Source organism: Xenopus laevis, chromosome 7S (assembly GCF_017654675.1).
Source record: "Xenopus laevis strain J_2021 chromosome 7S, Xenopus_laevis_v10.1, whole genome shotgun sequence".
Classification (NCBI taxonomy): Eukaryota; Metazoa; Chordata; class Amphibia; order Anura; family Pipidae; genus Xenopus; species Xenopus laevis.
Genome location: NC_054384.1, coordinates 39,609,792 through 39,628,994, shown reverse-complemented (window position 1 = coordinate 39,628,994; position 19,203 = coordinate 39,609,792). Strand labels below are relative to the sequence as shown.

General features: G+C 36.7%; 1 protein-coding gene across 2 annotated transcripts in view; it reads left to right on the top strand.

Moving 5' to 3' along the window:
* rasgef1a.S (RasGEF domain family member 1A S homeolog) overlaps positions 1-16,090 on the top strand; it is a 155,749-nt gene extending 139,659 nt beyond the window's left edge. For both annotated transcript variants that reach the window (XM_041571145.1, XM_018239471.2), the window contains 10 exons: positions 2,416-2,553; positions 7,555-7,776; positions 8,123-8,197; positions 8,420-8,512; positions 11,227-11,329; positions 12,430-12,509; positions 13,465-13,656; positions 13,974-14,097; positions 15,069-15,141; positions 15,732-16,090. In XM_041571145.1, coding sequence (XP_041427079.1) covers positions 2,416-2,553; positions 7,555-7,776; positions 8,123-8,197; positions 8,420-8,512; positions 11,227-11,329; positions 12,430-12,509; positions 13,465-13,656; positions 13,974-14,097; positions 15,069-15,141; positions 15,732-15,756 — 1,125 coding nt within the window. In that variant the 3' untranslated portion in view covers positions 15,757-16,090. The remainder of the gene's footprint in view (positions 1-2,415; positions 2,554-7,554; positions 7,777-8,122; positions 8,198-8,419; positions 8,513-11,226; positions 11,330-12,429; positions 12,510-13,464; positions 13,657-13,973; positions 14,098-15,068; positions 15,142-15,731) is intronic.
* The last annotated feature ends 3,113 nt before the right edge of the window (positions 16,091-19,203 follow it).

Sequence of the window (19,203 nt, the reverse complement as noted above, 5' to 3'; positions counted from 1 at the left end):
AAAGTGTCAACCAGAGCAGACTGTACTTTTCCAGGCATCCTTAAAAGCCAGTTGAGTCAGGCCAAGAACAAAAAGCTGTTGCAGTAAAAGGGTTAACTTAATTGGAATGTATTGGAATGTATTATCTGTTCGTCATCATGTTGTTTGTAGGTAATTGACAGTTACCAGTGAAAAAATTTGCGAAACCGCTGCGAAAATTCGCCGGCATCCAAAAAAAATGGACGGCGGCGCATTTTCGCTGGAAATTTGCAAATTTTTCGGCGAAACGCCCCAAATTCCCCCATCACTAATGATTAATCTTGCTTATATCACATTCCCCTGACCCATTCCCAGCAGCAGGCTGTATTTTGACATTTTCTGTTCATGGTGATCTGCTTAAACCAACAATGTGTTCAGTTTGCACAGGACAAGAGCAACGTCCTTTCTTTGGCTGGGTGCCTGGGACAGTCACATGTAATGATATTTGGCATTCCTCCTGTTGTCTTTGGGTCACAAGTCTATGCACTACAATGTATAATGCTAGATTTTAAAGGTCTACTCTTTTCCACTGGGCACAATGAGGTTAAAAGTGACATTATGTTTGTGACAGACAGTTGTCTTTTCATTTTTCAATAGTGAAAGCTGCAATGTTTGTCAAATTTCGACAAAGGCCACACCTCTTGTGTATTCAGAATGTTCCGTGTGACGGGGAGTCGTGGGGGCACTCTGTGGGAACTTTCACAGCCATGACAAGAGCTTTCCGCACAAGCCAATACAGGAAGCAAAGCACATTATGAGACTGCCTACACATTACTGTGTTTTATTGAATGTGTAAAGCATACATAAGGGCCTATGCAAGTGCAATATGAACAGCATAGAACACGCACAATTTGCAAAGTTATCAACCCTCGATACAGTATTTTTAATAGCATAATTGTTAGCATAGATTTTTTTTGTGGCTTGAAATGATTAAGTGAATGCCAAGTGAATGATTAAGAACCGACCATAGGGCTTGTTTACAAATGCAGCCACAGATGTGGTTGTGTTAAGATGGTTTCAACTGTTGCACATATTGAGGCTATTCTTTTAAGATATTGGCATGATCCTTGCACTTCTATATAGCTGCACCAAGCAACATGGCATATGCACTGCCTCTTCAGCTGATTTATGCACAAACTTGCCTATTGACACAGAGGAACCCTGGAGTTAGTCCACCCTCACCGTGACAGTAATTCCATGTTCCCAACAGTCGCAACTAGAAAACAATTTCAAGGACTGTTTTGTTATGACCTAGCCCTGCAGACTGACCTCATTATATCCTTGCATTTTAAAATGAGCAATGCCTGAGTATTAACTGACTTTGAGAACAAATTTGATTCAGCCTGTGTCATTTTCATGTGCATATTTGGGAATCAATATTTCATTATATTTGCCTTTGACTAGGAACTTGCAACATTAACAAAACAAAATTAACATCAACAAAAATGAAGGATGACATTGTGTAACTATATTAAAACTATAGCCTGTCAAGGTTAGCAGTTTAAACCTACCGAGGTACAATGTTAGCCTATGGGGACCTTCCCCAGCACCTTTCCTACATTTTTTTGATTGAAGAAAAATCCTTCGATTGATCGCTTAAAATCATTCGAATCGTACATATACTTATTATATGAACATATTGAAGTTGAGAAGGAATGCCAAAAATGTTAATATTGAAACACAAGAATAAGATCACATAAAAGTTCCTATCTGGCCTGTCATGAATCTTATTTCTGCAGAACCATGTAACTCAGTCCTCCCACTGTGTGACATGTTGGATGACATGTCACTTATTCTTAGTAATCTCTAAGTCTCTTACCACGTTCCTCCCACTACACAGTAACCTACAGACATCAGAGCTGCCCTTTTTGCTGTACAGGTGCATACAAAAAGTACACAAATGTCAAGCTATATAGTCTCAAAACAAACATTCTGTCTTGGATGATACTGAAATGAATAAACAGGACACATTATGATTAGCTTTGCCACCCTGTTAACCTTGGGGCCCCAAATGTTGTTGGACTTCAACTTCCAGCTTGCTTTACCCATAAATTAAAGAATGATGGGAGATGTAAAATGGGGCATCAGAGTTAAAAAAAGGACAGAGGCTAGAAATCTGTGTTTTATTAATGTGACTGTCACACCAAGGACTTATCCAATTACTTTCCATTGTGGACAACAATCCTAAAATGTATGGCACACATGTAGCGTTTTTATCTGTAAATGTGGCCGTTAATGCTCAATTAATGACAATTGCGTAGGAGTGCCATTAGTGGCTACTCGAGTTAGCCAAAATGGGAAGTGACTGTTAAACATAAAAAAAAAATAACATTATGTTCTTATGCTCCATTTCTGAATTCTGCAGTTTATAACACTGGCACTTGCTTTCTTTCCCAGGCCAAACTCAAATCCTTTGCTGCAAAAATCATCCAGCTTCTGAAGGAATGGACAGAAACATTTCCTTTCGATTTCCAAGATGAGAGAGCTCGAAAAGTAATGAAAGAGATTGCACAAAGTATCACACAGTGTGATGAGGTGAGAAGCTCTGAATTCCATTCCAAGTCTTTCTTCTAGAAGTGTTACTTTGTTAATTGAAGGCATCATTGTTAGTAGGGATGTAGCGAACGTCGGAAAAAAAGTTCGCGAACATATTCGCGAACTTGCGCAAAAACGCGAGCGGTTCGCGAACGGTTCGCGAACCCCATAGACTTCAATGGGAAGGCGAACTTTAACATCTAAAAAAAAAATTTCTGGCCAGAAAAATGATTTTAAAGTTGTTTAAAGGGTGCAACGACCTGGACAGTGGCATGCCAGAGGGGGATCAAGGGCAAAAATGTATCTGAAAAATCTGCCTGTGTGTGCTTGGAAGAGATAGTGTAGGGGGAGAGCTGTTAGTGATTTCAGGGACAGATGATAGTAAGTTTGCTGGCTAGTAATCTGCTTGATACTGCTCTGTATTGGAGGGACAGAAGTCTGCAGGGATTTGAGGGACATTTTAGCTTAGGTAGCTTTGCTGGCTAGTAATCTACTGTTCTCTTTAAACAACTGCCATACGTTGACCTTGTAGGCATTGTTTGCCCAGTTTTTTTGGACGCAGCCACTGAAGCACAGTTGCCAGAAAAAATATGCCATATAAATGCTGAAAATAGTCATTTTTCGCCATACGTTGACCTTGTAGACATTGTTTGCCCAGTTTTTTTGGTTGCAACCACTGAAGCACAGTTGCCAGAAAAAATATGCCATATAAATGCTGAAAATAGTCATTTTTTGCCATACGTTGACCTTGTAGGTATTGTTTGCCCAGTTTTTTTGGTCGCAGCCACTGAAGCACAGTTGCCAGAAAAAATATGCCATATAAATGCTGAAAATAGTCATTTTTTGCCATATACGTTGAGTCAACGTATGGCAAAAAATGACTATTTTCAGCATTTATATGGCATATTTTTTCTGGCCTCTGTGCTTCAGTGGCTGCGGCCAAAAAAACTGGGCAAACAATGCCTACAAGGTCAACGTATACACTACTACAGCGGTGGATACGGATTACGTAAAATATATTATGGCTGCTTGAAAAAAGTCACTCCGGTGTTTTTTCTGGAGACGGTAATATTATGGATATTTAGACAGAATGTGAACAAGGTCACACAGCTAGATGGCGGGTTGAAGAAAACACTGTGCAAATAATGCCTACAGGGCAAATAATGCCTAAAAGGTCAACTTATACACTACTACAGCGGTAGTAAAATAAAAAAAAGTAAAATAAAAAAAAAATGAATATTAAAAAAAAAAATTAAAGTTGGTGCTGCTGAACTACTAGGAGCAGCAGATTAGCACACCAGTCCCACTCCCCAACACTGCTAGACTAATAGCACTGGGCTCTTATAGTAGTAGTAGTAGTAGTAGTAAAACAACAAAAAAATAAATAAAAGCAGTCCTTACAAGGACTACTGTTATTGCAGCAGTCAGCAGATGAGATCAGAAGCAGGACAGCTGCCCACTGCAGCTACATACAGAGCACTGCAGTAGAAGGTAGATTACTAGCCAGCAAAGCTACCTAAGCTAAAATGTCCCTCAAACCCCTGCAGACTTCTGTCCCTCCAATAACAGAGCAGTATCAAAACGATTACTAGCCAGCAAACTTTCAACTGTCCCTGAAATCAGGCAGCAGCTCTCTCCCTACACTATCTCTTCAGCACACACAGGCAGAGTGAAAAAACGCTGCAGGGCTTCGGTTTTTATAGGGAAGGGGAGTGGTCCAGGGGAGAGCTTCCTGATTGGCTGCCATGTACCTGCTGGTCTGGGGTGAGAGGGCAAAAAAAAGCGCCAACAATGGCGAACCCAAAATGGCGAACGTCGCGCGACGTTCGCGAACTTCCGGCGAGCGCGAACACCCGATGTTCGCGCGAACAAGTTCGCCGGCGAACAGTTCGCGACATCTCTAATTGTTAGCTGTGAAGATTTTATTGAGAATGCACTGACAATATTACGTGAATGTAATGAACTTTATGAACCCTTTTTCAGCCTTATATATTGCCTATGCAACCAATTTTTTAGAGTAGGTATCATTCCTATTTGAATTAGTGGCAGTGTAACTTTAAGTGGGTGATTTATCAAAATCCCAATTTTTCTGATTATGTATTGAGACCAAATTAGAATAAATGATTTGACCTTTATTTTATTATTAAAAAAGCTCAATTTAATTGGATCGTTGGAAAAACTTAATAAAATCGAGTGAAAACGCTAATTGTACAATTTTTTCAGATTTTTTTTTTCCGGCTCTTTCCCAAAATGCCAGAATTTTATGGATCAAATTTTCCAGTGCAGACCACAGAAACGTCTAAAAAGCATAGGGACCTCTCCCATTGACTAACAGTATATACAACCTAGGCAGGTCTGAGGTCAAACTTTTTGTGAAGTATATTAGGCATGCCCAAAGTCAGTCCCGGGGGCCAATTGCAGCCGGTTTTTAAATATACACTGGCCCGCAGCCTCCATCATGAAATTAATAATAATGTGGCCCCCCGGCAGAGTGCAATCAGGAATCGCGTAGCCGTATCAGTAATATTTGGGCACATTAGTGAAATGATCTGCACTTGGTCTATACTGATGCTTGTGTGCTGAAGGTGTTAGCAATAGGCACACACTGGCACATAGTGATGCACCACTCTTGCATACTTCTTTAGGGCTGAAGGTGCAAAAGATGTACTGATGTGCCAGTACAGTAAACTAAAGAAGTATGTGAGTGTGGTGCATCACTACATGCCAGTACGTGTCTATTGCTAACACCTTCAGCACACAGGCAGCCGTATAAACCAAGTGGCAAATACTTTCACTAATAATAAGTCCAAACAGACTGCACTTCCTAAACGACGTGTGCGCGTCCATCTCCAGGAGTGGATGATCCTGATCTCAAGATAGCTACCTCAGAATGGATGTCAGGCTTAATGGTCGGCCCCCACACATTTTCACCTCACCAAATCTGGCCCTCGTTGCAAAATGTTTGGACACCCCTGGAGTATCTTAAATCTCAAAAAATGTTAGTTTATTTTCTACTAAAAATTCTGATTTCATAGTAAAACAACTCTAATTTTTCGAGTTTTTAGCATTTAGACTTTAATAAATAACCCCCTAAGTATCATGCAATATACAACACTAGTTTAGTGCATATATGCCCTTTTCATAGGTTTTTTTTATCGCTGGAATATCCTGGGTAGAGCACTCACAGAGCTCCATCTGTTGTGTAAAAGTAGTTTTTCAGTAGATAGTGTCTTCTCAGTATTTCAACAGTCTCTAAGAGAATAAGATTGATGTTTAGCTTCAGAAGCAAATGTAAATGTGTGTGCCAGATTTACCCTTTAACTTAGGTAAAACAAATATATTAACACAATACACTTTTTACATTAGTTATTTATGTAAGCCTTGGCAAATCCATAATTTTCCCATTATAAATATATAACTGTCTTGTAAAAAGAACACCAGCTGTCCACTAATCCATTGGAGTATATTTATTACACACCAATCCAAATTCATCAGTTTAGGCACAACGAATATCCATTTATCGGGCATTAAATTATGTATACCCTTACAAAATGGAATATGCATCAGAATCACCCCCAGAATCATAGTGCCTTTGCATGCAGCCCAGAAACTTTAATAAGACTCATTACAAAACCATTATGCTTTATAATCCAAGTAGACAATTAGGTGCCATGCTTCACTACTCAGAACAAAAGAAAGAAATCTGTATATTAAGAAATAGAGTTTATAAATATGACCACCATTTCGCTTTGTTGACAGCTTTTAATTAATTCCTCGAGGTGTGATAATCTCTACATACTAAAAAAAAGCCTTTTACAATGAATATAGCATCTCTGTATCTATAACAAAAGGCTGCACAGTGTACATGTAGCCGCCAGATCAGTTATATATACAATATTTATATATATATATATATATATATATATATATATATATATATATATATATATATATATATATATATCCATATTCCAAATATATACATTATATATATATATATATATATATATATATATGTATATATGTATATATATATATATATATATATATATATATATATATATATATATATATATATATATATATCAATGGAAAGTTGTGCTCACCACTAATATGTGTCTATATATATATATATATATATATTTAACTGCATAACATTTGTATTTTATGTATTTATCAATATTGCTTGATAGAGTTATCAGTATGTTCTGTTGGAATCTGCTTTAGTTAAAAGGTTATCTGTTATGGAGCTGATAACCACATAATACTGCACTGGGACTTCATTGTTGTACCATCAGCCCCTGATTGGTAGATACAGATGCAGCCACTTTGGTTTGTCTGTTTGACACAGAATAACTAAACACAGATATCCCATTTATCTCATTTAACACAGAAAACTGTGTCACAACATCCCATCTAATTAAAGCATTCACCATTGTGAACAATGGTGCTTTGGTATGCTAATGAAAAGGTTAAATGCATTAAATGAGTTAAGATGACTTTAGATAACCCAGTTTCTTCAATTAACCATGAGTCATGACGCATTTAACTCACAAATCCAAGTGGCTTCATCTGTATGTTACTAGTTGCATGCACCATTAATAAAAAAATAAAACCATTTGCATTCAGCAGAAACATATTAAGGTTTTTAAGCTGCTGTAAAGGGTGGGAATGGTTTTTATAGTATTTTAAAGATGAAAATAAATTTGACCTTCTGTGTTCTGCTAACCTAGACAGTGCTGTAAACATTTTTTTTACTGTGTGAAGAAACTACAGTTTGCTCATAAAGTTTATGATTATTTTATCTCAAGTATGCCTAAGGCCAATATCAATGTTCTTGGTATACCAAACACATAGTTTTTATTTTTGGAATTTTCATATAAGAGAAGCAAGTCTATTTTGTGTCCAAATATTGTTATGGAATTGTGTTCTCTGTGCATAATATCAATGTAACGTCTGCAAACGTCAGTTAGCAAGTGTTTTTTTTTTAATTTTGTACAGGAGAATGGAACTATCAAAAAAAGCATCAGTCACATGACTCAGAATGTACTGCTTATTCTCTCCACTCGGGGCCAATTCCAGGAGGTCAGGGAAAAGATCCGTCAGCCTGTCAGTGATAAAGGCACCATTCTGAAAACCAAACCCCAATCTGCTCAAAAGGACATTTTGAGTGTGTGTAGTGAACCACTGATTTTGGCTCAGCAGCTAACCACTATTGAACTGGTAAGAAGGCATGTATAAGTCTGGATCGTGTAGGGCAAATTAAAAAGGCAAGTGGCAAATTTGCAGCTGTGCTCACAGCAGCAATCAAAGATGTTCTTTCTGAAATTGTTGACTGGGTGTTTACTGCACTATGTCCATTTACATTAGTTCAGTCACAGTGGTCCTTCCAGAGATGATCACAACAATTAAAATAACTGATTTAAGGAAGTTTCCAGATTAAGAGATTGTTATGCAGATCGTATCTTAATCATATGTGGATGAAAGAGTTTACAGCCAAACCTTATAATGATGGTCTGTTAATAAATATAGGCATGAATGCAGGAATTAACATCTTTTGTTTGTTTAGGAACGATTAGGAAACATCTACCCTGAAGATTTGATGCAAATCATCAGTCACATGGATTCCTTGGATAACCATAAGGTAGCTACTGTTAAAATGCCCTCTCCTTTAGACAAAACAGGGATTGTTTGTCCATATATTCGTGCAAAATATTTAAGCTGGCCAACTACATCAAATCATATTATTTATTCTTGGTAAAGAGAAAGACAGAACATTAGCATTACCAAATGTCAAGGCTATGACTTGCTATACTGTGTTACTGTACACTTCCCTTTTTCTCACATTTTCCTTGTCTTTTAAAAGTGCCGAAGTGATGTCACAAAAACCTATAACCTTGAAGCCTATGACAACTGGTTTAACTGCCTAAGCATGCTGGTGGCTACAGAGATATGCAAGGTATGTAATTTAATATAATAAGCATGACATTAAGTTACATTTTTTGCCATATTTTGTGCATGGTCAGCTTTTTGACCAGCATAAATATTGTCAGGGAGAGTGACCACTTGACTGAAAACAAATCCAGAGCACCAATGTTAACTATGACACTTTGAGGCTCATTTCCCATTGCCCCCAGACACAAGTGTAGGAGATCTGTGTGAGGAAAAGACTTCTACTGTCTGTGCTCTGTACCATGCACCAAATTAAAAAAGCAAAGCTGTCAGCCCTGTACCTAATGCTCTGCTATAGGCAGAAGGTATGGGTCTCGCTACCAGTTTGTACTTGTTGGCACTCATACAGACAGTAGTGTTAATACCTGTATCCTAAAACCTGACTCATACATACAAGTCAAGGGGCATCCAAAGGAGAAGACTATGTGCTGCCCCCAGCCTACCCCCTGAAAAGTATATGGGCACTAAGTGTAGGGCAGAGTGCTAAGTTAAAAATATAGTAACTAAGGCCTTAGGGTAGTTAGATTTAATCAAGCTCTTACTTGTACAGACCTCTCTGATTGTTTGTTAAATGTTAGATGGGGAAGATCTTGCCTTCTTTTATAACATAGTCTTAGGGACATTGGGATATATCAAAGATTGAATTTTAAAGCTATGTGATTTTTTTAACTCTAATAAATTTGAATAAATTATTTATGATAAAACTCGAACGTCTTATATTTGATCGAATACGAACGACCCGAAAATTCAAATGAAATTAGAATCAAATTCAAATCAAGTTTGTACTTCGAAATAATACTCGAATGTCAGGAAGGCACTTCTTCAAATGGTTCAACGGACCTCTGCCACTGACTTTTAAATGAAATTAGCAGGTGGTGAATATTTGAATTAGAACTGTTTACAGGGTCAAGGTGTGATAAATCTCGCATTCCAATTTAAATTCGAGTTGGTGATTTAAAATTCGAATTTGTGAGTTTTGACAAAAAAAAAAATCGAAAATTAAATAATCTGCCCCTTAATGGTTGTCCCTGTCCTGAAGCCTCTTGCAAGTACACCACACCAACTTTGGCCAGGTGACCAGCATTATATGATACAGTATTTCTGTAACTTTTTCATACCAAAAAGTCCCATATATGGTTTTTATATACTGTACTACATAAGTAGCTACTTGTTTGTTAATAGGCAGGTTTCACCAATGGTGTAAGTTCCTGATGCATTCACCCACCTTATCATTCAATCCATATATATATATATGCAGCATCTGTTATTAGTGATGGGCAAATAAATTTGTCTGGCATGAATTCGCGCAGAATTCTCGTGTTTCGCCGCCGGCGAATAAATTTGTGGAAATTTACAGGGGAAAATTCGGCAGAATCAATTTCCGAAAATGTTCGAATTGCTCTATTTTTTCGTGAAAATGTTTGAATTTCACAATTTTTCCGTGAAAACAGTAGAATTTCAAAATTTTTTCATGAACTTTCTTTCACGATTGAGTCCTGGTGGGCCCAGGTGTCAGTGGGCCCTCTTGCTGCTAAACATTTAGCCTATTTCATGGCCATTCCCTATTTCTATGAGAACAAAGAGGCCAAATAAATGTAATAATAGATTATAGAATATTAGTATGTAAAGAAAAGAGACTAGGAGAATAGCGGTTGAGTGAGGAGAGGAAGAATAATAGTACAGAGAGTGGGCCCCTGATCTAAGGTTTTTGGGTGGGCCCCTGGTCTAAGGTTCTTGGGTGGGCCCCTGGTGTCCCAGTCTGACACTGCTAAAGTGTGACCTTTCTTATAAATCCTGTTCAACAGAAGTTAGTCAGGGGACTGATCTCTTAGTTTCTCTTTTAATAAAACAAGTTTGGGATGACTGATTTCAATATTGTTAATACAGGCAAATGCAAACTAACAATCACGTTAACAGAGGGGGGTTCAGCTGCATTGTTCTTCCCTGCTGGCAACACAGTTTATTAATAGTCAGTGAAAATAAGCCATTCAGCAGTTCCTAGATATATCCCTAGATGCAACATAAAACTTACGATGAAATTAATTTGTATGAAAGCATAAAGTTGTATACTTAAGAATATTTAAGAACCCCCCATTGGCTCACTTCTCACTGTTAATTGCAGGAACTTACTGGTTTCAAATTGCTTAAAGCAAGGTGTGTGATAAAAAAAAGTCATACAGTTTTTTCCATGTCTAGTAACTCATAGCAACCAGATATTTGCTACAAGGTAGCTGTAAAGTCTGCATTCTTTGCTATGAGCTACTATTTCTAGTGCTTACCTTGTACCTTTTATTATAAAAGGTAAGCTTGTTTAGCATCTTCACTGTTTGTGCTTTAGCAGTACATGAGAAGTCTCATTTACAAAACCAGGGAAAGTGCTAAAAATGTATTCAAAGGGTTGCACCATACTCTGAATACAGCGGTACCTGCATTTGGCAGAGCTGTATATAGAGGGGATGGGTGTCTGGCAGCAAGTGGGTGTGCATCCACTGAAATGTACCTCACAGCATGAATGATGATCAGATGTGCAAGGCTGGGGAGCACCAGAGGCCACAAGGTTCAGGGCCTATTCAAGGCCCACTGTGTGGTGACACTTTGGGTGAAATGCCTTAAATATAATTAGAAAGAAATGACCAGGGCATAGTGATATTAGCATTATATTATTTATTGAAAATACTATTTTACACTCCTACTGATGCTACTCTTTTTTTTATTCTATAGGTGGTGAAAAAGAAGCAGAGGACCAGAGTAATGGAGTTTTTCATAGATGTAGCCAGAGAATGTTTTAACATTGGAAATTTCAATTCCATGATGGCCATCATCTGTAAGAAGCTATATATATAACAGGATACAGAGAGCATGATTGAGTATGAGTGTGACATGAAGGGTGAAATTGAATATATTCAGATATTGGTTATCAGACCAATTTGTTAGGCACCTGTCATTGAATATGATCTCTTATCTCAGATCCCAGACTAGCGGTCCTCTTCATTGAAAAAACACACCAACGCGTGGTAGTATTCTAAGTAGTGCTGCACATCCATCTTGTTTTCTGACTCCAGGATCTCTGCCTTGCCTGAGCTGTGTGCCCAGGAGATCCCTGGGACAGACGAGATGGTGCAGTGTTACTTACTAGAATAATACCCAGGTCCAGTGCAGTTTTCAGAAAAAAAACAGGCCATAGTCTGAGGTACGCAATTATAATAACTGTCATGGGTGTTCAACAAATTGATACCCTCCAGAGATAATTAATCTCCATTAAAGGGGTGGTTCACATTTAATTTAACTTTTAGTATGTTTTAAAATGGCTAATTCTAAGAAATGTTTAAACTGACCTTGAATTTTTTTTTTATATATTTTTTACTATATATTTTTCTTCTGACTCTTTCCAGCTTTCAACTGGGAGTCACTGACCCCATCTGAAAACAAATGCTCTGTACGGCTACAAATGTATTATTATTGCTAGTTTTATTACTCATCTTTCTATTCATGCCCTTTCTTATTCATATTCCAGTCTCTTATTCAAATCAATACGGAATTGCTAGGGTAATTTTGACCATATCAACTAGATTAGTGAAATTACAAACTGTAGAGCTTCTGAATAAAAAGCTAAGTAACTCAAAAACTACAAATAATAAAAAATGGAAACCACCTGCATATTGTTTCAGAATACATTGTTTCTCTACATCACACTAAACGTTAATTTAAAGCTGAACAACTGCTTTAATAATCTTTCGCTTTTATTTACTGGCTTTGTATGGTGAAAGAGACAAAAACAGGCATTGGTCTTACTGGGGATTTTTGTACCTTTGATAAAGTGTGTCTGATAGCTGATTGGGAATATAAATTTGAGACGACATTGCTGCTATGCTATAAATAAAATTATGCATATTTCTGGATGTTTTTTTCTCTCTCTCATTTTAGCTGGAATGAATCTCAGTCCTGTAGCCAGGCTTAAGAAGACTTGGTCCAAAGTGAAAACAGCCAAATTTGATGTTTTAGAGGTACAAAAATTGATTTGTGTATATATATATATATATATATATATATATATATATATATAGTCGTGTTCCAAGGAATGACGCATTCCAGGACTTCATAATGAGATCAAGCAAAGTGAAGTTTATTTGTCAAGGTTTCATGTTCATCCTTGGAACACGACTATCTGCACTATATATGACAGCACCCAGGCAGTAAAATTCTGCTGGATTGGAGTGCACCACAGCCTGAACTGTGTATATATATATATATATATATATATATATATATATATATATATATATATATATATATATATATATATATATATATATATATATATATATATATAGAACACTCTCAATTAAAGTTTAATATAGACATTTTTAGAACAAAGAAAGCAAAGCAAAAACCTTGGAAATTACTTGCATAAACCCCAAAGGTGGTAATGAGATTCTTATGATCAGTTATATTAGGCTGTTAGCAATAAGCTGTTTCCATTGTTTTGTAAATACATATCAATATTAATAATAGATGTATAAATTATTACTATGAGACACACTTTTTAGCTGCTTGAAGTGTATGGACAGTGGTCTCAGTCTCCTAACACATATTTAACTCATGTCTCCCTATAGCAGAAGGGACTGTGGGATAGCTTGCATAGTAGCACTGTCTGCAGTACTCTAAATACTTCTGAACTATTCCTTCCAGCATATAGTATAGAATGCAAGGAGTTATACAGCAGCTGTAGGACCAATAACTGTGCAGGGCTGCTATATGTAAAATATAAATTGTTCTTGCTACATAGATAGTTTAATAGTAGTACACCATATTAAGCATGCAGCTGTTGAACAGCTGGTGAGGCGAAGGGTAGAGCTTATTCAAACAGAAAAATGTGACAAACTTTGACATCGGCACCCTCTAGTGGCTACAGATTTAAGAGAATCTTACAACCATCAAACTGCTTTCTTTTGTTCACAGCATCATATGGATCCCTCAAGCAACTTTGGAAATTACCGTACAGCTCTGCAGGGAGCAACACAAAGGTCCCTTAGTGCCAACAGCAGTCGGGAGAAAATTGTAATCCCAGTTTTCAACCTTTTTATCAAAGACATATTTTTCCTTCATAAAATCCATTCCAACTGTTTACCTAATGGACACATTAACTTCAAGGTAAAAGCCCCTATTCTGCTTTCCTCTTAATGTGATTTAGGCCCAGATATACAATACATGAAGTCACTTGTGTTGAGTATCACAACTACTGATTTTAGCCTATTTTTAAATTACCAGAGCATATGAACAATCATGTACCCTTCTAATGAATGCAGATCCTAGCTTCCCAATGATTCCAATAATTTAGGTCCCTTGTAGTGTGAAGAAGACAGCTGTCCAACTAATTTTGTTTCTGAATTTAGTCTTATTTCAGTTATTTGTTTGTAAGTACTGTGCGTGTGTGTAAGTAACACAACTATCACTTTTTATATGTTTAGAAATTCTGGGAGATTTCAAGACAGATCCACGATTTCTTGACATGGAAACAGGTGGAGTGTCCATATGAGAAGGACAAAAAGATTCAGACCTACCTACTAACCACACCAATTTACACTGAAGAAGGTAAAACGAGCCACCTCCTTTCTTTTGAAAATAGCATGTCTTCATTGCAAAGACACATCAGTGTTGTCCCCTGGAGTTCTAACTAACTACTCATCATTAGTGCAAATACCTTTTTTAATAACTTAATAAATTAATAACGCTGTATGAATTGCAAGCACATTGTATTTGTGACTGGCCTTGGCAGCCCATTCTCACAGAGGTACATGTACTTCTATGCATAACTGTTTTAAGGAATTTCATAAAGGACATGTAAACCTGAAAAATATTGATTCCTAAGTAAAGAAAATCTAATTTACGTTAAGTTATACAGTGATTATACCTTTTCTAGTAGCCAGCCGATTAACATACCTGTGCGAGATTTATTTTTATATATACAGTATATATAAAGCTAAATATAGGGTTCTTTCAGCAGCAATCTTCTGTCCAATTGTCACAACTCCATATACAAATAGACACCCAGTGCTTTGTGTGCTGCTCTGTTTTCCTAAGTACATGGATAGTGATGGGCAAATATTGGGCGTTCCACTCTGCCGAAATGGCAAATAATTTGCGAAACGGCACCAGCGTCTCAGTTCACGAATCGCAGGAATTTGCAGCGAATTCGCGCCTGACGAATAAATTCGCCCATCACTATACATGGAGCATCAGTATAGAGTTGTCAGCACTAATTTCAGTGTAATTTTTCTGTAATTGACATGGTTTAGAAGACATTTTGGGGCAGATTTATCAAAATGTGAGATTAGAGCCGACCACAGAAAAACTCCACTTTATAATCATTCCTATGGGGATTTATGGGGATTACATTCTATGAAAATGCACGTAAGAGCAAGAATTTGCATTGAAGTCTGTCGACAAAATGTTTTTAATGCGCAATAATTGTTTTCACCCATTTCAGTCTATGGGCATCATTTTCACTGCAAAAAAATTAATTTGCTCATCACTAATTACAAGATGTAATTTTTTATATTTAGCCCTTTTCCTGGCTTCCTTTGAGAATGAAGGCCCAGATAACCACATGGAAAAGGACAGCTGGAAGACTCTCAGGTTGGTCTGCAATATTTCTTTACTATCACAATGCATAGGAAGTGGCTTATACAGAATCACTCTCAGTGTCACAAACTTTGTTTGTTCTGTATGTTGGTGTTTTTCACTGGGGATTTATTGAGGTTTTGGTGTTGCCAGAAAGGGATAGCATGGTGTAGTACTGATATGATATAAATCAAACTTCAGATTAATCTAGTAAGCACCTTAAATAAATCATGTAAATTTATCAGATTATACATATTTTCATCATCAAATGATAGCCATTTTACTTGCAGCAATCTGATGGGTTCAGTTGTGCAACCATACAATTGCTACAATGTTTGGTAGTAGGTTAAATATTCAGCTTTTATAATGCTGTACTCATTTTTAGTCTAGGCTTGTGTTAGTGACCCAATCATAGAACAGACTTAACAAGAAGTGTGTTTTCATATGTTTTTACATTGCTGTTCTCTAGTCCATGTCTATGCCCCCTAAGCATTTCTTTTCAACTCTGTTTGTCATTCCCTTCCATTTGTGTTCAGTTTTTTTTTACCTGACAAAAGGTAAGGGCAGCATGAGAGAGAATAACAGTTTTTCTTTTTCTCTTAAAGGTCAACACTTTTGAACAGAGCCTGAAAGCCCATCAATCAAAGCCTGAAGCACATACAGGAATAAAAGATTTTTAGATTTCTTTTTTGTGCAGAACATTCTGTGCAGGAAGTTAGTCCTCACTGGTTGGGGCTTGCCATTTTTGTATATAATCTTTTATGACGTCTAAAAAAATTAATGGTATATAAATATAGATATATATATATATATTTCATGCTTTAAGCACTTATAATGTAAAAGGGAATTTTGTTTCTTATTTTTGTGTTTTACTAAAAATAAAAAGACCCTTTGCTGCAAGTATGGCCACTACACAATGCAAAGAATTTACATCTAGAATAAAATGCTTTGCACGAGCCCCATATAACAAAAGATTTAACTCTTAATCCAAGGGCCGGGCCCTGTGTTTTGAGTGTTTTTAATGAAAAGACATTTGGGTTTTTACCCATTCATGTCCAGCATCCATGTTTTCATCCATTGTTTGTAACCCACTGGCTGCCATGGTAACATAGTTAACTGTATCTGAACCAGATTTGTTACAACACATAAGCACTAGTCACATGCAATTCATTTTCATGTTTTTAGACAATTAATAACAAAATACTATATCTTTTATATAAAACTGGTACCAGTTTTCCTTAAACTGAAAGAGATACTGACACCAGAAATTAAAATCTTTTTTCTGTCATAATATTGCCTTTAAAAGCTACTTATAACTTTGCCATCAAGTATTTGCACAATGCTTTTACATTACCTGTCTGATGCCCCATGTGCCTGTATAAGGGGGCTGCCATATTTGTGCAGCAGGAGTCTGTTAGCATTGGAAACTTTAACTGACAGGCTGAGATGGGACAGTCAGGTTGGCAAAACAGTCAGGTTTAGAAACTTCAACTAATAATAACTTAGATAGACAAACCTCTCAGCAAAAAATGATCAACATAACCTATAGGTAACGTTTAATGTACATATTTATGTTTTAAAAAGTTGTTTTTTAGTGTCAGTATCACTAAGTTCCTAAGTTTTTATAAAGGAGAACATCCTTTGGACATTTTGCTTGGTTTATCTGATAAACACTTTGCAGGTGTCATTAATTTATATTGTGTCTTAAAAAGAAAAAGCAATCGTATCTTTCAGGTGTTTGGTCTCTGTATTATGGACTACATTTATTCTACAACACGTGCCACCTGTAGGCCTGGTTCATCACTAGCATCTGCTGCTAACTGGTGTCTAGGAATGGTTTCAGTATTTTCCATACAGCATAATTTGTGTCACACAAACATTGGACAAATGCAGTATTTCAGCAAACTTTTATATAAGATAAATGGCAAGTCGGTCATTGCAAGTACTGATTTTCTTAAAGCCTTAAGGTAAAATGCAGTCTTACAGCTACAGGGCTCCTAGCCTGTATTTAAATGAAAGCAAGCCCTTCTGAAGTTTACACTAAACTATGTGCTCCTGGAGTCTGTGTAATACCATGCTTTTTTCTTAATTAATTTATTGTCGCCTATAATGTTGAAATGACCATTGAGTTGAGACAGGTGAGGTCTATTCACTTAATGACCAATAAAAATGTTATTGTTTTACATTTGACTTCATTTGTATGTCCCAAATCATCAGTACCATTAGCACAATTAATTGCTTATATGAGGTGTTTCCCCCAAGAAATTCTGAGATATTAGCACCTACAATATTATGATTCCCCTACATGATTTACTCATTTCTTACATAACCTGATATGGATTTTTTTTTCGGACAGGTCATTTATGTGCAAAAACACCATGTTTTATTATGGGTCAACATAAAAGTAAGGCTTGTAGACCAATATCAAGCTTGTTAAAGGGATGGTTCACCTGTGAGGTAACTTTTAGTATGTAGTAGAATGGCCAATCCCTAGCAACTTTGTAACTAGCAGTCATTATCTTCATTATAGTTTTTAGTTATTTGCAAGCTTTTAAAATCAAATGCTATGTAAGGCTACAATTCTATTGTTATTGCTACTTTTTCTATTTAGGCCCTCTCCTATTCATATTCCAGTCTCGTATTCACATCAGTAAATGGTTGCTAGAGTAATTTGGACCCCAGCAACCAGATTTCTGAAATTGCAGACTGAAATAAAAAGCTAAATAACTCAGAAACCACAAATAATAAAAAAAATTAAAAACAATTCTCAGAACATCACTCTCTAAATTTAAACTAAAAGTCCATTTAAATGGGTCACCTTCATACACTTTTTTCAATTCAGTTGTTTTGAGATCTGCAGCTCTGGGGGGGGGGGTCACTGGCTCTGCAACTGCTCAAAATGTATACATTTTACTGATACATTTGTTATCTTTAGTCATGCTGAGCAGAATCCCTGAGCTTCATTAAAGGAAGCTGTTAGAATTGATACAATAGTTGCTGATATTCCACAGATGCTGCTAAGAAATGTATCAACTAATTGTATCAACTAAATGTAGCAACAGTTCAGAATGCTCCTGGATTACTGAGTTGACAGACTGAAACATTAGAGAGCGGAACATTAAACTTTAAAAAAGTAAATTGAAAAAAATCTTTGTTTATGGTGAACAATCTGAAAACAACTCAACTGACAAAAGTGTTTGGAAATTGAACAACCCCTTTATTCAGTGTTGATTTAGCTCATATTTTTAGTGCACAGACCTATAAACACATTTTGTGTGTGTTTAGTAGATAATCTTCAATAAAATATAAGCATTGACCACCCAAAAATTATTTGGTGCCCACCCTAACTGTTCTGGCTGTCTACTGCACTAAGCATAGTCCAAGTGGAGGGTAATACTGATGCTGATTTATGCTGCCCATTTACAGGTTTGGGTTCAAGAATGCTTGGGGGTTTTATGAATAAGGAGGTTTTCCATAATTTGAATCACCATACTTTAAGGGGCAGATTCACTAAGGGTCGAATTTCGAAGTAAAAAATACTTCGAAATTCGACCCTCGAATTGAAATCCTTCGACTTCGAATATCGAAGTCGAAGGATTTAGCGCTAAACGTTCGTTCGATCGATCGAAGGATTTTAATCCAACGATCGAAGGAAAATCCTTCGATCAAAAAAAGGTTAGCAAACCTATGGGGACCTTCCCCATAGGCTAACATTGACTTCGGTAGGTTTTACCTGCCGAAGTAGGGGGTCGAAGTTTTTTTTAAAGGGAAAGTACTTCGACTATCGAATGGTCGAATAGTCGAACGATTTTTCGTTCGATTCGTTCGATTTCGTTCGTATTCGAATGAATTTAACCAATTCGATGGTCGAAGTACCAAAAAAATACTTAGAAATTCGAATTTTTTTCATTCGAATCCTTCACTCAAGCTTAGTGAATCGGCCCCTAAGTCTGCTAAAACATTAAATAAACCCAGTAGGATTGTCTTGCCACCAATATGGATTTTTGCTTTAAATGGGCTCTGTGGGAGATGGCCTTCCTGCAATTCAGAGCTTTCTAGATATTGGGTTTCTGGCAA